The 23,569-nt window shown below is 35.4% G+C and overlaps 4 protein-coding genes across 5 annotated transcripts; 2 read left to right on the top strand and 2 right to left on the bottom strand.

Annotated features, from left to right (window-relative positions):
• Window positions 1-216: 216 nt before the first annotated feature.
• LOC140824989 (uncharacterized) lies at window positions 217-5,066 on the top strand. Its single transcript, XM_073186440.1, has 6 exons — window positions 217-2,214; window positions 3,003-3,436; window positions 3,524-3,685; window positions 4,032-4,107; window positions 4,411-4,566; window positions 4,700-5,066. Exons 1-6 carry the CDS (start codon window positions 883-885, stop codon window positions 4,862-4,864), a joined length of 2,325 nt encoding a protein of 774 aa, XP_073042541.1. The 5' UTR covers window positions 217-882; the 3' UTR covers window positions 4,865-5,066.
• Window positions 5,067-5,264: 198 nt separating this feature from the next.
• LOC140824990 (ylmG homolog protein 2, chloroplastic) lies at window positions 5,265-7,054 on the bottom strand. The gene is made up of 3 exons (XM_073186442.1): window positions 6,641-7,054; window positions 5,733-5,932; window positions 5,265-5,608 (listed from the first exon to the last, which is right to left on the bottom strand). Exons 1-3 carry the CDS (start codon window positions 6,920-6,922, stop codon window positions 5,353-5,355), a joined length of 738 nt encoding a protein of 245 aa, XP_073042543.1. The 5' UTR covers window positions 6,923-7,054; the 3' UTR covers window positions 5,265-5,352.
• A 6,191-nt stretch (window positions 7,055-13,245) lies between these two features.
• Window positions 13,246-19,606, top strand: LOC140824987 (LRR receptor-like serine/threonine-protein kinase ERECTA). Of its 2 annotated transcripts, none has more exons than XM_073186437.1 (27): window positions 13,246-13,823; window positions 14,157-14,295; window positions 14,463-14,534; window positions 14,629-14,700; window positions 14,809-14,880; window positions 15,007-15,078; window positions 15,170-15,241; window positions 15,323-15,394; window positions 15,489-15,560; window positions 15,647-15,715; window positions 15,797-15,868; window positions 15,971-16,042; window positions 16,181-16,252; window positions 16,381-16,452; window positions 16,531-16,602; window positions 16,683-16,754; window positions 16,867-16,938; window positions 17,025-17,099; window positions 17,183-17,254; window positions 17,348-17,419; window positions 17,500-17,568; window positions 17,633-17,704; window positions 17,837-17,910; window positions 18,004-18,132; window positions 18,227-18,571; window positions 18,642-19,012; window positions 19,096-19,606. In XM_073186437.1, the coding sequence occupies exons 1-27, from the start codon at window positions 13,727-13,729 to the stop codon at window positions 19,453-19,455; spliced, it is 2,952 nt and encodes a 983-aa protein (XP_073042538.1). In that variant the 5' UTR covers window positions 13,246-13,726; the 3' UTR covers window positions 19,456-19,606. The 2 variants fall into 2 exon arrangements, with proteins under 2 accessions (XP_073042538.1, XP_073042539.1); XM_073186438.1 differs by having other exon boundaries at window positions 13,248-13,823; window positions 17,028-17,099.
• A 681-nt stretch (window positions 19,607-20,287) lies between these two features.
• LOC140824988 (cytochrome b561, DM13 and DOMON domain-containing protein At5g54830) lies at window positions 20,288-23,459 on the bottom strand. Its single transcript, XM_073186439.1, has 2 exons — window positions 23,327-23,459; window positions 20,288-23,223 (listed from the first exon to the last, which is right to left on the bottom strand). The coding sequence occupies exon 2, from the start codon at window positions 23,188-23,190 to the stop codon at window positions 20,512-20,514; it is 2,679 nt and encodes an 892-aa protein (XP_073042540.1). The 5' UTR covers window positions 23,191-23,223; window positions 23,327-23,459; the 3' UTR covers window positions 20,288-20,511.
• Between the last annotated feature and the right edge of the window lie 110 nt (window positions 23,460-23,569).

Genomic DNA, 23,569 nt, shown 5'->3' with positions numbered 1-23,569 from the left:
ACAAAATGTTTAGTGAAGATAAAATTGAAGTAAAAGAAAACAGTCTTGAAAACCCTTAGGAGCACATGGTTTTTCTTTTAGTATGTATAAAATACTACTAAACGAATAATGGATAAAGTTTCAATGTGATAGTTAAAATGAATTTTTATTTACGTTTTGGAATATTATTTAGTAATTCGTTAAAATGCTAGTATAGTCTTTGTACTTGTCATCCATCCAAGCTTCCATAACAGGAAGTTGTACAGTCAAGGTTTCTCCTTTTGCCCAATTATTTGCTTTAGCTTTTTACGCTTCGTCTGGAACACAAGTCTTCGTCAATGAATTCGGATTCCCCTGTGCATACGCCTACCCATTTCTTTATTCATTCATATATATATATTGGCAGCCGCAACATCTTCGCTCTCACATTACATAAATACCCTCAAGAATCAAGTGCTATGTTACATTTCGAATCCTCTTTATCTTCACCATGGCTCTTTCATGACCCTCCTGATTTCTTTATCATCCCTATTGTCTGAGATTGAGTGGGCTTTTTTCCCTTCTTTTTTTTGGTTGTTAAACATGTGTTTTCTTTGATTTTATGGCAAAGCCTTGAATTTTTTTGCGTAGGTTTGATTTAGCTTCTGATGATGAAAGCTCTTGAGGTCAAGAGCCCTGATATTCTTTATAGATTTTTTCTTTTTCTTTTTGTTCTTTGGTTTACGGCGAAGCCCTGAAATTTTTTAATCGCTGATGTGTTTTTTCCTGATGTGAAGAGCTCTGATTATTCTTTATGGATTATTTCTTTTTAAACAAAAGCCCTAAGTTTTTATGTGGGTTTTGATATAACTTTCACTCCTAATTTTATTGGGAAGGATAAAGTTTATCTTGAAGTTGTTTGGGATGAAAAGGGTGAATGAAAATGTTAAGGGGTTTAACGAGAGTTTGGGGTTCAAGAAAGGCAGATTCTTCAGTGGGATTGATAATAGTGATGGGGTGTCAGTTACAGGTAACACTAATGGAATAGTAGATGCTGCAGAAACATATAGAAATGAGGGACTTTTTGAAGATGAAGCTTCTGGAGACTTTGGTCGTGTGATTTTTGGTGGCCTGACGCTGTCCAATGAATGGGATTTCGATGTAAACTTTGATATGCTTTTTGGGAATACAGAACAGCAGAAATCTCTGGGTTATGACCTTAATGTTCCCGTTTTTGGATCATCGGTTGATGTAACAGAAACAGGCGTTCAAGAATTTACTCAAGAAAGGCCCTTGATAAAAGAAAACAGAGTGGAAGTCATTGACATTGTATCGGATGATAGTGATGAGGAGGTGGAAATTGTAGGTTTTAACTATGGATGTAAAGAAAACAGTGAACAAAAAGGTGTCGGGATGTCTTGTGGTAATATAGAAAATTTAAACCTTGGATTGGAAATGTATAAGATGGATTGCTTTGTTGGTGAAAGCAGTTTGGTGGCAGGTTGTGAGGGGAGATATACTAGGGAGGAAAAGGGAAAGGCACATATAGATGATTCATGGTTAGCACTTGACAGCGATCATCCTTTTCTTTTGGATTTGTGGCCTAAAAGTTACTTTTCAATGGAAGCTATCGAGTCCCGAGAGGATTTTGAAGTCATTGCATGGCAGCCAGCAGCATCCCCTGCCATACCTGTAGTGGCCACCGAGGTAAGACAAGAGCAAGTATTAAGACCCAGAGTAACAACGAATTGCGTGGTCCTGCGAGAAACTGCTAGACGATTTGCTCGCATGAACTACAATATTGAAAATGGTGGAAATGGATCTAGTCAGGAAATGAAGTCAGCCCCCATAAAAGCTAATGAACTATTAGGAAAAATTCCTGGCCCTTTTGCTGAAGCTCTAAAGTTGGTCAGACAAAAAACTTCAAAGAGAGAAGCACAGGATTCAATTGAGTGGAAACCATCAGAAGAAAATCGGGGCCATAGCATTACCATGCCCCTTGTTCCTTCACTGCTGGATCTGTCCTTGAAAGGTCTTGCTCAAAATGCTGAGGGCATACAGTCACTTGAATTGGTTCCTGATTTTCTTCGTAGAAGATTGACCGACGCGTTGTGTGATGCAAATAGAATGAGTGTTCATATTCTGAAGCTCCTGGTAGAAGGATATCCAACAGAGATAAGCGTAAAGAATAGTTCTTGGCTAACAGAAACACAATTTCAGCACATATTTGGGAATTTCCAGACCAAAAATTTAAGGGTAACAGTTCTTGTTTTCCTTTTATCTTAATCACTTTATAAATGCTTTTTTAAGGTAGTTATGTTTCGCTATTTTAGGCACAACTTTATATTTAGAACTTTTGTTTGGGTATATAATTGCATTGACTTATCATATTTATGCGTGCATGGTAGTTGTTAGACTATTATTTTTTTAGCATTACAAATAATGTTCTATGGTAGTGTTGAAAGTGGATGAGGATTTGGTTGACTAATGGTACGCTGTGTTGCATGGATACGGGTACGGGTATTGTATCGAATATGATACAGATACGGCGGTACAGTAACTTTTAAAAATATAAAACGCTATACAGCTAGGATACGACAATCATTAAAAAACATATATATATATATATATAGTATTAAAAATGGTAGAAATATACATATTTATGTAAATACATACAATATACATCTTCAGAACAGTGATCTAAAAAGAAAAAACCAAAAAAAAATATTTTTTTTCCCAATACGTGTCCGCAGCATGTCCTTGCCGTGTCCGTCGTATCCGTCTCCTACTTCAGAAATTTTTTAAGGTGTCCATGCTACATAGATGGTACGAGTAGACTATTTATTATACTATTTCCTTGATCAGCCTATTACAACCCAAGAGTCCAAGTGTTTTTGTTGATCTTCTTTGGGGTATTAATGGTTTGTTTCAGAGCTGTAGAAAAAAGGCTATTCATTATATGTTAGAGTTATTACTTTCTTACTGCTAGTTTTTTTTTGTTTAAATTAGAGAAACAAGCAACTGATGATGCCATATGGATGCAGATTCTAAAACTTGACCTCTGTGGTCAATGCATGCTTGATGTAGCATTCAGGGATACATTTACTCGATCATCAAACAGTTTTTCTAGATTAGCTTCTGTATCCCTTAGAGGTGCTTGTCGATTATCAGATAGTGGGCTTAAAGAACTTCTGGTTGCTGCACCTGCTCTAAGGTCTATTAATTTGAGTCAGTGCAACCTTTTGACCTGCGATGGTATCAACTTCATAGCAGAGTATCTGGGATCAAATTTAAGAGAGCTCTATATAGATGACTGCCAAAAAATAGATGCAATGCAGATTCTACCCTCTTTTAAAAAGTTCAGATGTATGGAAGTTTTATCTGTTGCCAATGTTCAGACTGTAACCGATCAATTCATCAGTGAAGTGATTATAGCATGCGGTCAAAGTATTAAGGAACTCGATCTGGCAAATTGCTTGTAAGTTGATTCGAGTTGCCTGTGACAGATAGATAAAATAGGATATATTTTAAGTCAGTTTAGCTTCTGACCGTTCTTTGGCTACAGGGAACTGACTGACTCCTCTCTCAAAATCATTGGAAGCAGCTGTGTCAATTTATGCTCATTGAACATATCAAATCTGCATAACTTGACAGATATAGGAGTTGAATATCTTGCCAATGGATGTAGATCAATTCAAAAGCTCAAACTTTGCCGCAATGGATTCAGGTTTCTATCAATGCTCTCTATTTTCTTGCTCGCTTCATGCCAGATTCTTCCGTCCTCATGTCCAATGCAAGCAATGCACGACAAACATTTGATTGAATTTAATGAGCTTGATTGTTGGTTTTGTGATAATGTAATACATGGATTGATTCAATTATGACCATTAGCTTACCTGATCATATCAACATTCAGCTAGCAACTGACAACTGTATTGACAATTTTGGCGAATGAAAATTCACTTGCTGCTATTATTTATTTTATAAATCATCGAGGCTTGTGGGTACTGGGTAGCTTTTGTTCTCTCATCCTTCCTGAAGAGTAATCTACTCTTCTTATTTTGACATACCAGTGATGAAGCCATGGCGGCATTTATGCAAAGCTCTGGAGGGTCTTTGATGGAACTCTCGCTGAACAATGTGACTAAGGTACAACTTATCTGGTACACATATATTTAAAGTTGTTTCGTGACTGGCTGTATTCTTTGTGTTTCACTCAACATTTATGTAATATTTTTAGCCACCATGTGAGTTATATAACTCACATTTATGTAATATTTTTAGCCACCATGTGAGATATATAACTCAAATAAGCTTTTATATCAAACATGGTCACGACAGATTACCTGTCAATGGTCGTTGTCAGCACCTTGTGAGCTAGGTTTTTTTGTTCCCCTTCTTTTCTTCGTTGTTTTCCGTTGATACTTGAATCTGATTATTGATGAATTATAGGTTGGATCGAACACGGCCTTGTCACTTGCGGATTATTCAAAAAAGTTGTCGAGTTTAGACATATCATGGTGCCGCAGAATTACAAATGAGGCTCTAGGATTGATAGTCGATAATTGCTCCTCGTTGAAGCTGCTTAAGATATTCGGTTGTGGGCAGGTGTGTTTGCCAAAGCCAACTATATGTTTTGTTCCTCACAAAATTATTGTTATTTATTTTCAGCTCGGTATTGATTTGCTTACGAGCTATCATTAACCAAATTTGTCGGATGACCTATATTCTGTTTCTGCAGATCACCAGTGTATTTGTCAACGGACACTCAAATCCACTCCTGCGGATAATCGGATTGAATATGACACCAATACTGGAGAACATAGACCCTGAGGAAGTGCTGCTATGCCATTCGCCTCTCTCAGTTTGCACACTTCCTGAAATTGACTCGTCAAATGACAGTTAGACTTTATTTCTTCCACTCTGTAGATTTTCTGACAAAAGCAGAACGAAAAAGAAATAGTCAAAAGCTTGTGAAATCCCAAAAGGAGATATTTGATTACATGTTTATCCATGTTACTACCTATAAAATTGTGGATAACGAGCGAACATATTTTTCTTTGATTATGTTTGACCTTTTTTAGTTGCTCCGACTTAGTTCTTGATTCCATCTTTTGAGTTACTTCTGTTCTTTCAAATATAAAATCACAAATTGGTTAAGCATCTAAAACATATAGATATACAATCACAAATTGTTTAAGCATCTAAAATATAAACACAAGTTGACATTATTTTTCTTATTGGTGCTCGCATCAGCCCTTGGAATTTTTATCCCGAATTCCCAAGTAAGAATGTATTTACCAGACTCAAAAAGAAAGTCAAGAATATTACATGCATGTAAATATTATGACATATATTACATCTAGGATAGGACGATCGATACATCAATCAAAATTAAAAGTTGGGAGTGGATCTTGTCGACTTGTTAGCATCAATTCTTCTCGTCCATTTCTTCTGAGACGCCGTCGTCGTCTGAAATGTAATGTCTGCTGAAGATACTTCTGTGGGCGGAAGTTCAGCAGGCAGAGCAGAAGCTGTACTTGTGAAAGCATTCAAAACAAGAAATGCTAATATAGGTGAAAGATCCAGAGTCCCTCCAAGTGGTGGAATGATTCCACGGAATATGTTCAAGTACGGATCACAGATGGTGCTGAAAAAGAAACAAATCACATGTCTTGATTTCAACATTTTTCAGATTTGACATGGAGTTATGCGCTCGTATTTACATTTAAATCATTCAAAAGCATTTCAAAGATATGATGATGTCCATTTACCTGAGAGGGCTGACCACTGCTGGTGGGGCATTAGGGAACCATGTCAAAACAAGCCGGACCACCAACAAAGTGTTGTATATGCTCAAAAAATTCAAAATTCCATTAGCAACCACAATTCCTGCAACTGAATCCCCTGGTAAAATGGCTGCAAAATTTTGATTGGACAGCATATCCAACTTCCGGCAGTTTCTACGCGAAATCTGATATAAATGTTCAAGTTCGTATAAGAAACTACTGTGGTGAATTGCATGTCAACATTCTTGGCCAGAATAGAGGGCCATAGCCTCTAATGGCTCGGCATCCCTAATATCTCAAAGCTTCAAGTAAATTCAGATGCCAGTCACCAAAGTCTTATCCTAATGCTGATCAGACTGAAATTACACGACCACTAAGAATGAAATAGAGAACCAAGAATTCTACGAAAGAAGATACACATACACTTACATCACCAAGTAAATTGCTCACCAAAACTGGAAAAGTTAAAAAGCCTTTTTTCCTCCAAAAGCACCAAACCATTGATACTCAATACACCCCACCCCAAATCCAAAACACGGGGTTATGAGGGTAAAAGGAGAACGGAGAATTTTAGCAAACAAGTGTATCTTGAGCTTTTAACACCACCAACAAAGTGCCCTGAGCTACTCCAAGAAACCCAAATACTTGATAATGGTCAGTCTCATATGACAATAAAAACAATTTCGAACGTACAAACGACGAATCTCAAATAATGTATGTATCTCGAATCGACTTCTCTGCAAGACGATAAAACTACTCATCAAAATTGAAGTAGCCTAATCACAAAAATCGGTATTTTTACTTGACTAATAGCGACAGTGATCAAACAGCAGAAATTTCTCATATTTCCCCAAAACCCATCAACAAAATCTTGATTTGGATAAATATAATACCTGAAAAGAACATTGAAGATGAGAAGAAAGGGATATTATAGTATCAAGAAACCCATTTCGCGAACTGATATGATGCAGCATCTGGATGCATTTGTCGACAGTCGAAATGATGGATCTTCGGACTTGCCGAACAGCATTGGAAGTATCCGGCAACAACTGGAATTTGGGTTTCTGTCTGAAAAATGGGGCGACTTGGATGAAATTAAAAGGTGGTGATGAAAGCGGGAGTGCGAGGAAGTTTGAGGCTGGGTTTTTAGGGTCATCCGAGCAGGAATTGTTCATCTTGAACAGAGATGAGGGAGAGAGAAAAGATAACAACTTGGGATTTGAATTGGATAAATGGAAAAAAAATCACCCCCAGCTGTTTAGGAAATTCTGAATCTACCCTAGCCCTCTTATCTTCCAGTGTGTGGAGTATACAATTATTTTCTATGGATGATATCTTTTGGAATCGGGGGTTTCATTTTATTATTATTATTAATTCTATTTTCTAATGACTTCTTGTTGTGATTAATGCAATATGTTTCTTTGATGAGAAAAAAAGGCACAGTCAAAAAATTGTTCGTAGTGATAATTTTATGGATAGGATAATTATTATTTATGTTTTGTTTTAAGAATTTTTGCTAAGCTATTGTGTGCAACAAGTCTCAATATATTGTTATCCCAATTCTTGTTCAACTTTGTAGAACGTTTCTGTTGGCTGTTTGTGTGGATACAACAAGTCTGAAAGTAGCTGCTTACTACATGTTCATGTTAAAGGATCTCTCGAAATCTTGAAAGTTACAGTTATTTGATAGGCCATAAGTAACAGAAAGCAACTTCCAAGACCAACAGCACCAAATCAGTTGGGACATAGGCTACTAGTGCCTCTATTACAGTGAAGAATCCAAACTTTGATCCTTATTTTTTCTCCAATTTATTATCTCGAATCAAGAACAAGCGACGGAATCGAGGGAACAAAAGCTCATATTGCAACTCTTCTATTCTTGATCAGTAAAAGGATAGTTGCTCTCCAGCTATTTATCAATAATGACATATTGTCCTTTATGACATTACTAAACCTATCGAAACTATGCTTGCACCGAGTCTGCATGACTGTGAGATCCTGTATCTAGATTTATGTCATTCCATTTCCCGTTTGCTTTGGTCCTTGCTGCAATTCTATACACTTCATTGGGGTAACTTGCATTTGGATTGAGCGTTCTTTGTCCTCCTTTGTTGGATTATCAAATGTCATAGTAAGCAATTCCTTCCCTTTTTGTGTAATCATAATCAAGATAACATGATGAACTACTTGTACCATTTCTGTTGATATCAGAAGCAAAGGAGATGTATTACAATGTTTGGTGGGAATTTCAATTATCACACAACTCTTGGAAATTCTTCAATTTGATGCTTCTAGACAAGTTAAAGTAGTCATGGTCCTCAGAGGTTTGATATATATTATTCATATGAGTAGTGTCTTCATTTACTCAATATATGACTCATGTGTTATGTGTTGAGCGAGGAATCATGGTCACTCGTCCATATATCATAGTTGAATGAGTGACTTTGATTTATGCACTTAGCAAATGTATCATGTATTGAATGGGTCAATACACTAGCCATATGGATAACATGAACAAAACGGCTTTGACAATTAAATGAAAGGTGGATATTGAATTTAATTATAAATATGTCTTTTGTGAGACGGTCTCACGAATCTTTAATTGTGAAACGGGTCAACCCTCCTGATATTAAAAAAAAATTCTTAACATAAAAAATAATATTTTTTCATTGATGACCCAAATAAGAAATATGTCTTACAAAATACGACCCGTGAGACTGTCTCACACGAGTTTTTGTCTTTAATTATCGGTGTGATTGCAATTAATACCGGGTAAAACCTAATTACTTGCAATAATAAATGGGGCACGTGATGAGAACATTTGTTGTTGGAACCATTTTCATGATTTGCATGTGAACCTTGGCCCTACCATATCCCAAATTATCTACTTGTTTTTTAATATTTTTTAAATATTTATTTATTGTCTTTTGGAGGCAAGAAATAGCCCACTGGACTTTAAATAGGCCCAAATCCACTATCGATTTAACAAAGTACTAGTATTTAACTCGTGCGATGTACGAGATGATATTATTAAAAACTAGTGAAAAATAAATAGATATTTAAATTTTAAAAAATAATACAATTATAAAAAATAAAATAAAAATATTTTTTCACTAATTTTAAAAAGTTTCTTATATACAACGCATGTCGATTAATTTTTTTGGATAATAATCACTATCATATATCAAAATTTTAGATCGTGTTAGCCTAAGACAATAACATGATGTTTATCGTGTTTATTGTATTGATGTCGGCCATCAACCTTAATACATATTTAATTATTTACTTTTCGAGAAGTTATATATTATTATTTTTTAACATATGATAAGAAAATATTTTTAAATCACATTCAATAAAATTAATAAAAAATACTTTTTAAAAAATTCAGTTATTCGTCTGAATCCACATTCACAAACAATTCTGTGACATGATACGTGTTTGACACATTTGAATGATAACAATAATTTTTTCATCAATATCTTTATCCAAATGGGGTGTGATTTAATTTACAAAATCTCTTCGTAATATACACAACAGCCTATTACTTCGAAAGAAAAATGAAACGTTTGATCATAAGTAGATTATGTATAAATCAGAAAATTTATTTTATTAACATTTACTATGTGTATTCCAAAATAATATCAACAAATTTTAAAAGGTGTCTTCTAATAAGATGTTTGCTTTCTTTAGAATTGATCTAATCATTTCCATTACGGGACATTATACTATCATGTATCCATGAACTTTGTAATATAAAAAAAATTATCACATTAGTTACAAATAATAATTAAAATTTTGTATAAATAAAAGAATAATATTTTTATTTCTTGATCATGAAAGATAGATTTCAAACTCAATGTCTCGTTGTTTCCATATGTAGGTATTTCATAACAATGAACAAATCTAAATTTAAACGAACATTACATCTTGAAAAGATTCAACTCATATATGGTGCTGAAAAGAATAGTCATTTCAGAATTCAATTTTGGAATAAATAAATTTAATACGATACTTTTTAATAAAACTGATTTCTAATATAATATGCAATATGCATTATTTATAATTTAAAATTCAAATAAGACATCTCAAGGGACAAAAAGTATACATTGGATGCTTTTAACAGAATTACAAAATACATTAACTCTTTCAAATTATGGAAATCTCGAATTGCATGCATTGAGTGTCAAACATTTCTGATTATTGAGGATAATATCGAAAGTAATTTAATGTTCATTTGAAATTCTTTTGAATCTATCTCTTTTAATTTTCTTGTGTTATCTTATTTGAATTTTTAAGAAGACAAATCAAGCTATACAATATACATATGATTTTGGAAGAAAACTACAATTCAATAAATTTTTAAAATTAAGGTAATTTCGAAATAATATGTATTTGGGATAAAAAAATTTATGATTATTAAATAGTATATTAATGTCCATTGGAATACTTTGTTGTAATGATAGTTTTTAACACTCAACCAATTTTATTTTTATAAAATTTAAATAAACTAATTAAATATAGTATTTCTTTTTTAGTAAGTATTTTGGAGAAATAAATTATTTAAAATAGCAAAATTTATTTTTGGATGATTCACTTCATGAGTGATACTGAACATTGTAATCATTTTTATTTTAAATTTATTTATATAGTTTTTACTTAAACTGATTGATATAATTAATGCAAATTTTTTAATATGGTTTATTTTTTCAATATAGTTTATTTTTAATTTGAGTAAAAAATAAAAAAATATTTAATACATAAATTACATTTGAATTAATAAAAATTTAATTAAATTCAAAATTGAATTAAATGAATTGATATAATCAATGTAAACAATAATTGAAATGATCATTTATTGCAGTGCACATATTTCAATATTGATGATAAATCTTTCCTTTTATAGATTTGACATTTTGACGAGAAATTACTATTTTTGACAAAAACTATGCTTTTATATATATATATATATATATATATATATATATATATATATATATATATATAGATTTTTCTTTTGTTTCTTGGTGTTTAATTAATGAATGCCACTCGTGTGGATTGTATTTAAACAATAATTAGTAGCAACACACAGCTTCACGAATCAATTTTGTGATACGTGTATTTTGTTTAGATCATCTATGAAAAATATTATTTTTATATCAAAATATAAGTTTTTTTTTTAAATATAAACAAAGTTGATTTATCTTACGAATAAAAATAGATAACAAATACTCTTAGGTCATCTCCAACCCTTAGACAACGTTATGGTGCAAAAATTTACACCAATGGAGGTTACGCTGTTTTGGCAAAAATAGTGCAGCCTCCACATTGTTTTTTTTTTAAAAATTATTATAAATATGTTTGAATTTTATTATTTATTTTTAAATGTAAACATTATTTACATAATAATAAAATATTTATTTTATTATTTTAATAATGAGATATCTAAACATAAAAATTAAAAATAATAATTATTTATTTTTAAAATATTTATTTATTGATTTATGTTAATTATTAATAATTAAATAATAATTTGATTTAATGATTTATAAATAATATAAATTACAAAGATGCTCACTTACCACAACAAAATGCTTTAGTTGATCATTTTTGGGATGAATATAATCATTCAAATGTTTGGAATTATATTCTTATTATATTTGAATTTGTATTCATACTTTTCAATTTAAATAATTTTGTATATTAATTCATATTATATATAATTTAATTTATATTATATCATTAAAGTACAAATTTAAATATTATTAGTTAAATTTATTAATAATATAATATTAATTATATAATATAAACTTTAGTGATAATTAAAAATATATTAAATAAAAGATAATAATTAATATATGTAAAATAAAATGAATATTAATTATTTTGATATAAAATTTAAAATAAATGGATTAGAGAGAAATCGTATTATTTTAATATAAAATTTGTATTAAAATACATTTTATAGTTAGAAATGACCTGAAATCGACATTTCATAAATGCTGATATCATGTCTCTGTTTTCTTTCACAGACACCAACTGCCAAGCTAATTATTATGCGAGATGGTTAGACCATCATTATGTATGTAATGTAAATACCTAACCTTAACTGGGCACTGAATTGATTTTGTAGTATAATTTTACGAACAGAAACATTCCCTAGCTAGCATCGTCGAAAGTATTATTTTCGCCCGTTTAAAATGAGCTTCACAGCGATTTTTATTTATCAAAAAAAAAAAAATGGGTCCACAGTTGAGTTATAATTTAATATAATGAAAATATGTTGGCCGACAGAGGTTAGGTTATAGTATATTATATTGATCAAATCGAATCTAAGAAAACATCAAGCTTTGATTGACAGTTAGTTTTAAACATTCCTTTTAATCTTTTAACGCCGTTAAAAGCTCCGTTTTCTCAGAAGATATGGGGCCCCTCAATTAAATGATGATGATGATTCAGTGTCAGTAGTGAATAGACAGAGACAGACAGACAGACGAGTGGCCACCAAAAAAGTTGACGGAAGGGTAAATGTTTGGGGGGTAAAACTTGAAGTTATGTATTCTTGTGGTTAAATATTTAATCGAAACGATTTTTTATATCATAAATCATAATCATGGTTGTAAGAATTATGACAATAATGATAAAAGGATATCTTTGGTGGGTTATTAATTTTACACGTGAGTTTTATTATGTGATTGGTTAATCATTTAATATATCAATCAATGATTGCAATGTAAATTAATATATGCAGCATTTGTTCATGGGACAAAAGTAAATTGCCAATTTCGTATCAATATTTTAAATAAAACACAATTTGCATAGGTAGGTGGTATATATGTGAATGTGAAAGCTTTTAATCCTCGTACGATATACCCTACTCTGCCAAATGAATTTGAATCAATGGACTCTCAAAAGTTTAAAGAAACTACTTTTAATATAAATCCTTGATATTTATTTTAAACAAATTTCTCCGACCCAAATCCCACAAAAGGCTTCTAACTCCAACTGGAAAAGATAGATAAAAAAGAATAAATTTTTCCAAAGTGAATAAGAGAAACTGGAATTTCCCACTTTCAGGATTACCCACTTAACCAAATACATTGAGAATAAATTTTTATACTGTGTAGATTCCTACCTATTATCTGCATGATATGAAACTTTACATGCGAATGGATAGCTTGGTTTAATGAGAAGAAAAGTGTTATATTGTCCACTAAAGAAAGCATTGCTTTCTTTAGTCCTTTGCTCTCTCCCCTCTCTGCTTAGACAGCGACTGGTTATGGGGTTGAAGACTCGAATAAGAGATTCAATTTTGGTGCAAAAAGTTGAGGGCCCTCTGCATTTACTCACCCCATGGTGTAAAATTATGTGGCGAAGGCTAGGGAAACTCAAAAAAGATTCAATTTTGATAAAATTCTAAGCTACCCTTCGCGTTAGAGGTCCTTTTTTTGGAATTATGCATAGAGATACTTATTTGTATGTACATGTAAATATAGAGGGAGGGAGAAAGCATTCTCGAGAGAGAGAAAGCTGTCAAATGGAGAGCTGTAATGTATTGATGTAGCAGGGGGCAGGGCTACTCTCAGAGCCTTGGCAGATGGTCTTTTAACGTTTTCTTCTTTAAATAATTCTCCATTCTCTTTCACAGATAAGAGAAATGCATCTCTCTCCATTTAACATGCAGTACTCCTTTCTTTGTCTTTCTCTCACACACACCCAAGGACCGTGTGGCAGAACGATGTGATTGAACATTGCATCCAGCCATGGCCACTGCTCTTTCTTTCCTTTGTCACATTTTTCAACAATCTTTACTGGTAGTAGGAGTAATTATATTCCTCTCCACCCCTCTCTCTTTGCCCCAACTTGGTCAATCATCGCACTGAAACTGGTATTGTAGCTTTCACGTTTTAAACTCCCCACGGCCCATCTTGGTGTCCTCCTCCTCCGGTCAGGTGAACTTGGATAAAGAGCTCGAGTCATTCATGGTAGTGATTATGATGGCTAATTTATGGAAAGAATTCTTTTTCGTTGGATTTATGGTGATGTGCTTGAGCTTCGCTCTTGTGGTCTGCGATGATGGTAAGAGTTTGCGTTTGGCCCTTTTTAATTCCTGGGTAATCTTTCTTGGCTTATTGAAGTATTTGAAATTGGAGTTTTGTAGTTTATTTACTCGAATATTGCTGTGCAAATTTCACGGTGTTTGGTTTTTAATATGTGTTTCGGGGACGTGCTAAGCTTCCATAATCTTCTACTCGTCCACTTATTTCTTATCATAATAAGATTACCTCTCCTTGACAAGTTTCGTTCAAGCTCTCAACTTCAAGCTGTCCCTTGAGCTAGAAAATATATATTCATAGCTTCATCGAGGTATGCACGTTTTTCTCAAAAAATTATTGATTTTACCTGGAACAGGGGCTACTTTGCTGGAGGTGAAGAAGTCATTTAGGGACGTGGACAATGTCCTTTATGACTGGACAGATTCTCCATCTTCGGACTACTGTGTCTGGAGAGGGATTACGTGTGATAATGTCACCTTCAACGTGGTTGCACTGTAAGTTTTTCCACTTTTGGTACTTTTTTACTATTTCCCTTGTTTTAGTTAATCAGGGATCTGTCCTCTGATTCATTTTGCGCCTACGTGAAGTAATTTTTGGCTGTGATCTTGGTTTTCTTCGATTTGTCCTTTATTCCAATTTGTGTTCATATTTCCATATGCAGTAATCTCTCCGGTTTAAACCTTGATGGAGAAATTTCGCCTGCCATAGGGCAGCTTAGAAGCTTGCTGTCCATGTAATTGACATAATTTATTAAGTTTTCATTTAATTTTGAACTTTCCTTAGAAATTGCAAACATTTCTTTTACCGTTGCATGTATTTTTAATCAGTGATTTAAGAGGAAATATGATCTCTGGACAAATCCCAGACGAGATTGGGGACTGTACAGCTTTGAGAAGCTTGTAAGTTTGTATGACTTTGTAGTCTTTAAGACCACAGATATGGGAAATGTGGTTCGGTATTTCTTTATTTGCGCAATAATTATATGGGCTAATGTTCATCCTCTCCAGAGACTTATCATTTAACGAGCTCTATGGAGATATCCCCTTCTCAATTTCGAAGCTAAAGCAACTTGAGAACTTGTAAGTTAATTTGAAGTGCAGTTTACTACCTTCATTTAATTTCTTTCTGCTCTTGTTTTGTAGATAGTTTTTACGATAGTACTGTTATGTTTTATGGAGTCATTCTATGTTAACTGTGCTTGACAGGATTTTGAAGAACAATCAGTTGATTGGTCCGCTGCCTTCAACACTGTCTCAGATTCCGAACTTGAAAATTTTGTGAGTGCGGCAGTTAATGTTCAATTGGTTTTTATATGTTACGTTCGTTAACGATGGGGGTTTGAGAACTCGAGTTCTTTCAAATGGATAGGGATTTGGCTCAGAATAAGCTAAGTGGGGAAATACCAAGACTGATATATTGGAATGAAGTTTTGCAGTATCTGTGAGTTAGGTTTATTTACATGAAACTAGCCAGTCATTGAATAAAATGTTATTCTTAGATAAATTCTCACTTTCATTGTAGAGGTTTGCGGGGAAATAACTTGCAAGGTACACTGTCCCCTGATATGTGTCAGCTAACTGGTTTGTGGTACTTGTAAGTTTCCAAATCTCTGTCGTTGTCTCTTTAAGTTTCAAATTTTGTTTTCGGATCTCTGTCAAACTAAGACTTAGTCATCTGGTGTATGCAGTGATGTGAGAAATAACAGCTTGAGTGGAACAATTCCTGATACCATAGGCAATTGCACTGCCTTCCAAGTTCTGTTAGTACCGAGACTAGCTCATAAATTGAATCAAAAAGTGTGTGATACTATTGTCTGAAGCATTAAAAATGTGTTATTAATAATAGGGATTTGTCATATAATAATTTGACGGGTGAGATACCTTTCAACATTGGATTTCTCCAAGTTGCTACCTTGTAAGTGCCCTTCTGTTCTTTTCATATTTAGGTGTCGGTATGTATAGCTGTGATACAAAATTAAATTTTGATGCATACTAGGTCTTTGCAAGGCAATCGTTTTTCTGGGCAGATTCCATCAGTCATAGGCTTGATGCAAGCACTTGCAGTGCTGTAAGTGGTTTTTCTGTAGTAACCTTGAGTTTACGAAAATGACTTTCCTACTTTTAATTTCATTCTTTTATGGCTGTGTTCTTTGCACTCCCTTCCTACCAGAGATCTTAGCTGCAATTTGTTGAGTGGAACAATACCACCAATTTTAGGAAATTTAACTTACACTGAGAAACTGTAAGTACCACAACTTTTTTCATCCCAATCATTGCCGTAAAAAGTGAAAGCAAGATGTATCATTATCTGTTAGGATACTATCATTCTCAGTTTTAAGATCTTACATTGAGGTTTACTTTTTTCCATTTTCCCTTGCAGATATCTTCACGGAAACAAGCTAACTGGGTCCATTCCTCCCGAGCTTGGAAATATGACAAAGCTTCACTATCTGTATGCAAATCTTAATCCTGCTTCAACTAACATCTGAACAATCAATTTCACAATTTATTATATTGAAGAAATTATGTATTGGTTTATTAAGAGCACTTTTAACGCTATTCACTGTCTTGTTTTATCAGGGAATTGAACGATAATTTCCTCACTGGGGGCATCCCACCAGAACTTGGGAAGCTCACTGATTTATTTGACTTGTAATCTGTTTTGTTTGCTTGTCTTTCTCATGCTGCTCTTTATGGAACTGCAAAGTCATGTTGATTTACATGTCGCAGAAATGTAGCCAACAACCTCCTAGAGGGGTCAATCCCAGATAATCTTAGCTCTTGTACAAATCTGAATAGCCTGTGAGCTTTTAATGATGTCCTATATTTTTTTCTGTTTAATTTCTTTCTGGGCTATCATCCACTTAATGATTTGATAACAGCAACGTGCATGAGAACAAGTTGAGTGGAACCATTCCTCCAGAACTTGAAAGGCTTGAAAGCATGACCTATCTGTGAGCTCCTCCACTTTGATTACAAAAAAAAAATGTCATCTAAGTCTGCTTTATATTCTTCCGTTCACATGCCTTTAGCTGAGTATACATTCTGTTGAATCCGTTCCCTCAGGAATCTATCCTCGAATAATCTCAAGGGTCCAATTCCAGTTGAGTTGTCACGCATAGGGAATTTAGACACTTTGTAAGTGATAGGCTGTTATATTGAATAATCAGTACTATTATACCATATTGTTACACATGTTTAATACCCTATTCAACCTGTTGAAGCAGAGACCTTTCAAATAACATGATCAGTGGTTATATGCCTTCCTCTCTAGGTGACTTGGAACATCTCTTGAAACTGTGAGTTATCAAATGTGCGGATTTTGTTTTGTAAATTTCTTTTCTTATCTTATCTTATCTTATTTTCATTAGCCATTTGACAGGAATTTAAGCAATAATGGTTTGACTGGAGCCATTCCTGCTGAGTTTGGTAACCTGAGAAGCGTAGTGGACATGTATGGAAACTAACTTTATGATCTGGATGCTTGATTTATTTTTCTTTCTCGATGAAATTTGCATGACATGGTTTTGCGTTCTTTTTCTTGCAGAGATCTTTCTAATAACCATCTTTCAGGTTCAATACCTCAAGAACTTGGGCAGCTTCAAAATCTGTTTTTGCTGTAAGAAATATACGAATATACACACACATGAAGCGTGATGTTTTTTTTCTCTTGATGATAATGTTGTACTTGTAACGCAGGAAGCTTGGGAACAACAATATATCAGGGGATGTAATGATGCTGGCTAATTGTCTCAGCCTTACCGTGCTGTAGGTTCACCTTCAAATTATTTTGTTGTCGTTTTCTAAGTCTAATCCTATTGAGTCTATGCAGGAATGTATCGTACAATCACCTTGCGGGATATATACCAACAGGCAATAATTTCTCAAGATTTACACCCGACAGGTATGCTTTCCTGTGATTCTCTACTCGAATACACAGAAAATAAACTTGTTGAAAGTTTCATCAATGCATTTTATTCGTACTCAGTGTCCCTTTTTTGGCCCACTTTCCAATGTATCTTTCTTTCCCTGTTAGCTTCCTAGGAAATCCAGGTCTTTGTGGATACTGGCTTGGTTCTGGTTGCCACGTGGCTCATCCCGCTGAGCGAGGTCTGTGTGGAAATAGTGCCTTATTTAAATATAAATTTGCATGGGTAAAATTACTTGCATCTGGTGACCGTGTTTTTCTGTGTTAAAACTCAGTCACAATATCTAAAGCTGCTATATTTGGAATCTCTCTGGGTGCTTTGGTCATCCTTCTTATGATCTTAGTTGCGGCTTGCCGACCACATAATCCAAAGCCATTTTTTGATGGGCCTTTTGACAAACCAGGTGCCAATGAGCTCGTGTTATTATTTTTACATAGGGTTCTTTGCTTTTTGAAAATGTTTCTAACTTCTCATTGTTTCATGTTTTCGATTGACAGTAAGTTACTCGACTCCAAAGCTTGTAATTCTCCACATGAACATGGCTCTTCATGTATACGAGGATATTATGAGGATGACAGAGAACTTGAATGAGAAATTTATAATCGGTTATGGTGCTTCGAGCACCGTGTATAAATGTGTTCTCAAGAACTGCAAGCCTGTGGCTATCAAGAAACTCTATTCGCACCCTCACTGCCTGAAAGAATTTGAGACCGAGCTCGAGACTGTTGGGAGCATTAAACATCGTAACCTAGTTGGTCTCCAAGGATATTCCCTTTCTCCATTGGGAAATCTTCTGTTTTACGATTATATGGAAAATGGAAGTCTTTGGGACCTTCTCCATGGTGAGTACAATTTTGTTCGGTGTGTAGTGATTGAATTACATCTGACGTTATATGAAATTCCGAATTCCAGGAAATACGAGGAAGAAAAAGCTCGACTGGGACACGCGTCTTCGTATAGCTACAGGAGCTGCGCAAGGGCTGACGTATCTACACCACGATTGTAGCCCTCGAATAATCCATCGAGACGTGAAGTCGTCCAACATTTTATTGGACAAGGATTACGAGGCCCATCTCACGGACTTCGGCATAGCCAAGAGCTTATGCACAATCAAAACCCACACTTCTACTTACATAATGGGAACCATTGGTTACATTGACCCCGAATATGCCCGTACTTCCCGGCTCACTGAGAAATCGGATGTATATAGCTATGGAATCGTGCTGCTGGAGCTTCTTACAGGGAGGAAAGCTGTGGATAACGAATCCAATCTCCATTACCTGGTATATTTTATTATTTGATAGCTATCATTTGACGGAATAAAGGAGTGATCGATGAGGGTTAAATTCTTTCCTTTCCGTTGCAGATTTTAACAAAAGCGGCTAACAATGCTGTTATGGATACGGTGGATCCGGAAATTCTAGAAACCTGTAAAGACCTGGGACAAGTTAAGAAAGTGTTCCAGCTAGCTCTTTTGTGCAGCAAGAAACAGCCATCAGACCGGCCAACCATGCACGAGGTTGTTCGAGTGCTAGGAACCATGGTGCCTACCCCGGAAGCTAAATTTATCCCCTCCGAGTCGACAAAAGTCCACCAGTGTTACAAGGACGAGTATGCAAATCTGAAAACGCCGACTCCACACTTGCTGAACTGCTCATCCACGAGCACCTCAGACGCCCAACTCTTTCTTAAATTTGGAGAAGTAATATCTCAGAATAGCGTCTGAATTGAATTATCAACGAGTAAAACAAATTGTATAAAAAAAAGAATGATGTGGCAGATTTAAAAAAGCATGCATATGGGACCAAATGCGTGGTGTTAATCTGTACGTACGCAAAAAATTCATGCGGGCCTCGATAACTTCAGATTTGGCTTCTTGTTCTGTGCGTGAACATGTTTAGATTTGCTTGAAAGTTTATTTATCAGACCAGAAAGGACTTGCAATTTGGGGTAGGGGGTCATAGTTTGATAATCCAGCCATCCATTACTGTGAAGCCCAATGTGAAGATTTGTCATTATTATTAGGTAGTGGATTTGAGTTTTTAGAAGCAGTAATAGATATAGCGTTGCAGATCAGCCCAAGAAAATGATCTCAAATGATATTATTGATGTGATCAAACCCCCTTCCAAGAGTATCAGCCACAGCCAGAGTGGTCGAACAACAATCACAAAACCAAACCTTCAAGAATAAATGCTCTGATTTTGTTCGTTAACATTTCCAAATCTATCGTCATGTTTATTTGATTATTTCCATATATTCACGGGTATCGAAAACGTATATTATTCACCAAAATCTGCAAACTACAGTATTAGAACTTATTTAGACACTGAAAACACACACACAGCAACAAATCATGTCCTTTATCTTAACAGGCTTCATCCCGCTTTGCCAAAAGGCGTGACCTACCTCATAATGAGCCATGGTCCGGAAAGTTGAAAGTAGAAAGCTCCTATCAGAGCCAAAACCCATCATAGATTTGACCAAAAAAAAAAATGAATTCTTGAAGGTCCGGTCAGTGAAATGTACACATGCAGAGTGGAATCTCATGCTTCGAGAATGAAAGAAAAGAATAATAACCTTTCTCTGTGTAATGAATATACCAAGTATACAAGATGGATGTCGCTTGCTATCTGCTCCGAAGTACCATAAAGATGGGAGGAGAAATCTCGCAACAAAGAAATGAAACCTCAAAGCACTGAAATATCATCTCTACCAGCATGAGTATGCATTCAAAATCAATATGGATTACTAGAAAATAACCATTAACTGTTTAAGGTATCTCTATCTATTCAATGGTTCTAACTGAATCTCCATTCTATTGGAAGAATGTGATTCCTTGTCTGTCGCCACCCGACTTGTGCTCAAGAGATCAGTATCTTCCTCATCTACATTTTCCATCACAAAACTGCTTCTTCCAAATATACTTTCCCGCCTTCTCTTCATCTCACGATACTCCAAATACATTACAGTTAAGGCGCCTATCAAAAACCAAACTATCAGTGCCCAGCTTAGGCCATGAACATTTTCATCTCCATACCTCTCCCCTAAATGTTTCATTCCACTAATAAGAGCAGCAATTCCAACAAGTATCGCACATCTGCCAATTATATAATGAGCGTACTCCCAAATCTCTCGCTTTGAAGATATCTCCTCACCACTAGCTGGCTTCTTAGGTCTCACGTAAGCATTCACAGGTTGTGCTACCGCTAGCAATATAGCCAACATTCCAAACTTAACGTGCAATGAATCGAAAGTTAAACCCCGGAGCTCAGCAACAGCAAACAGAAAACCAAGGAAAATTATTGCTAATCCAGAGTACTGCAGGTAAACATGAATCTGAAACCAACCATCACCCTTTACATGCTTCAAGTACCTAGCTGCCAGAATTCCACCAGGAAGCAAAATACCCCAGGCCAGAAACATCATGAAGCCATGTACGGCTAGAACAGGCCGCAAGTCCTCCTCAGCTTCCGCAGAACCATGCATAAGCAGCACACTCATTGGTCTCTTGCTCGTGGAAAAATGCATATTTCTCACACTTAAATCATCTGACCATTGGGTTCCCATAGCCCAAATAACTTTTAGAGGAGTCGAAGGATCGATAATGTTGTTGCATTCTTTTCTTTCATTCCGATCGCACAAAGGATTAAAAGGTCGAGTGAACTCCAGCGTGATAATACCATTTTCGGATTTGCATCTCACATGTGTCAAATTCTCGTTCGTTGGATGCACATTTGAAGCTTCCCTTCCATTGATCCAATAGGTATTCACCCTTCCTTTGCCATTTCCATCAACCCAGCCCACATAAGTATAGCTGTTTACCATTCCACGACCAAAACCAATTGCTAGATAGCCACTTTTTCTCTCACCTCTAGCTGCAATAGATATTGAATTCTCTGACAATGTCCAGAAAAACATGACTTGCTGATCGTCCAAAGAAACACTACTACTGTACATATCTGGTAAACCTCCATCGACCACTTGAACTTTCCAGCCCATCTTTGGTGTGAAAAGAGACTGGTAGTAAACAAGATCAGGCGTGTTGCGATCAGGTGACCAAGTCAATTCAGTAGGACTGGCTTGAACTCCTTCAGCTTCTGGTCCACCGAAATATATAACCTCGGACATGTTTCTTGAAGTCGCGTTACCACCGATAGGATCAGATGTGATATATAACGCCACATCATGTCCAGCCTGTATTGAAAATTTCACAGGCACACCCCTCTCCACTCTCAGAAGAGGACTTTCTTTCTTGTTAATATAAAGAACTTTAGAAGGATTCGGAGGATTTGGGTAATGCAAGGCTGGGCCTGTTGCTACAACAAGTGGCTCCTTCTTATTTGCGATGACAAGATCTTGATCCTCCTTCTCTTTAGCATCCAAAGGTCCCAAGCATTCGTTTATATTCTCAGATAGGTTGAACCTCAAGTGACCATAACTCCCACCATGATTTTGCGGAAGAAAGTACGGGCGTAAACTATCAGGTGGCTTAATTGGTCCTATTGCCCATATAACATTCATCTTCTCATTGGGATCAACCTGCAGATCATATTTGTGATCGGTGGACTTCAATGGTCTCCTATATCTAATAAACGACACTCCATCCTTCCTATGCCCATAAATCAACCTTGTATTATTCATCTGTCCGGGATCATTGGCTTCATACATAGCATCTGGACAAACCCCCTGAACAGTCCCATCATCATTTGACATACATTCACTATACTGTGTTATATAATAATCATCAGCAAATGGCATTCCATCCCCCTTAAATCCTGTGACTGCTACATCACCACCAACCATAAAAGAACCCGAAGCATTGGGGTTCGCCCACCCAAAAGCCATATAATCCTGTATTTTAATTGCAGCCTCCAACCCAATATCAACAGCATCCTCCCCTTTCTTATAACTCCACCTAATCCTATAATTATCAGACAACACTCTACAATTCTCAAACATGGTTGGTTGCTCATCATATGATAAATTTGAGCTTTCCTTTACAGAGTAATTACTCAACACTAAATGTCCAAAATCTGAAGCTGTGGGGATATCCCAAACAGCAAGAACTTTAACTTGATCCCAAGTAACGTTTTTCCGCAAACTAACAATAAAGGTATTGTTTTTGTAAGTCTGATTCAATATTGAATCAGAGACGAGAAAACCCTTGGTGAGATTCTGGAGATCATCCCCTAAAGCTCCCCACCAGTGGACGTCGGATCCGGATAGCATATCAAATTGTGAAACTCTAAAAGAACAATCATCAATAAGGGATACTACACCGCGCAGCTGGTGTTGTACCATGGTGAATTGGGATGTGAAGTTGAGAAGGGAAGTGTTGGTCCGGGGGCAATCCGAGCCGGGATCCGAGTATGAGAAATGCATAAAAAACCAAAAAAGGAGGAGTCTTGATGGGGCCATGGAGAGAGATCCAGAAAAACGGACTTGGGCAAGCAAATGCATATGGGATCGAATATATTATGTATGTTTATATATCTGCAAATAAATAGAGATGAAAGAATGCTAAGTGATCACACATAAAACTGTGCGTGTAGAATAGATAAAGGGGGAAACAGGCAACAGAAGGAGAAATACAAACCTGCGGAGTGATTTTGATTTGAGTTTGAGAGTTGACGACGACGGAGAGGAGAGAAGAGGAGAGAAGAGGGGAGATAGGAGAGGCCTAGGCGGGGTGGGGCCGTGGGGGAGGAGGGTTTTCTAATTCTTCATTTGGTTAAGGTTCCAAAATATAAAGAGTGTGTTTGGAACATAGAATTTGATTGGATTTTGAATTGAAAATCCCTTTTTATTGTTTGGTAAAATAATATAAGATTGGTATTTG

The sequence above is a fragment of the Primulina eburnea genome, chromosome 3 (assembly GCF_022965805.1).
Source record: "Primulina eburnea isolate SZY01 chromosome 3, ASM2296580v1, whole genome shotgun sequence".
Lineage (NCBI taxonomy): Eukaryota > Viridiplantae > Streptophyta > Magnoliopsida > Lamiales > Gesneriaceae > Primulina > Primulina eburnea.
Note: the sequence above shows the minus strand (reverse complement) of the source record. Positions and strands in the feature narration are given on the sequence as shown.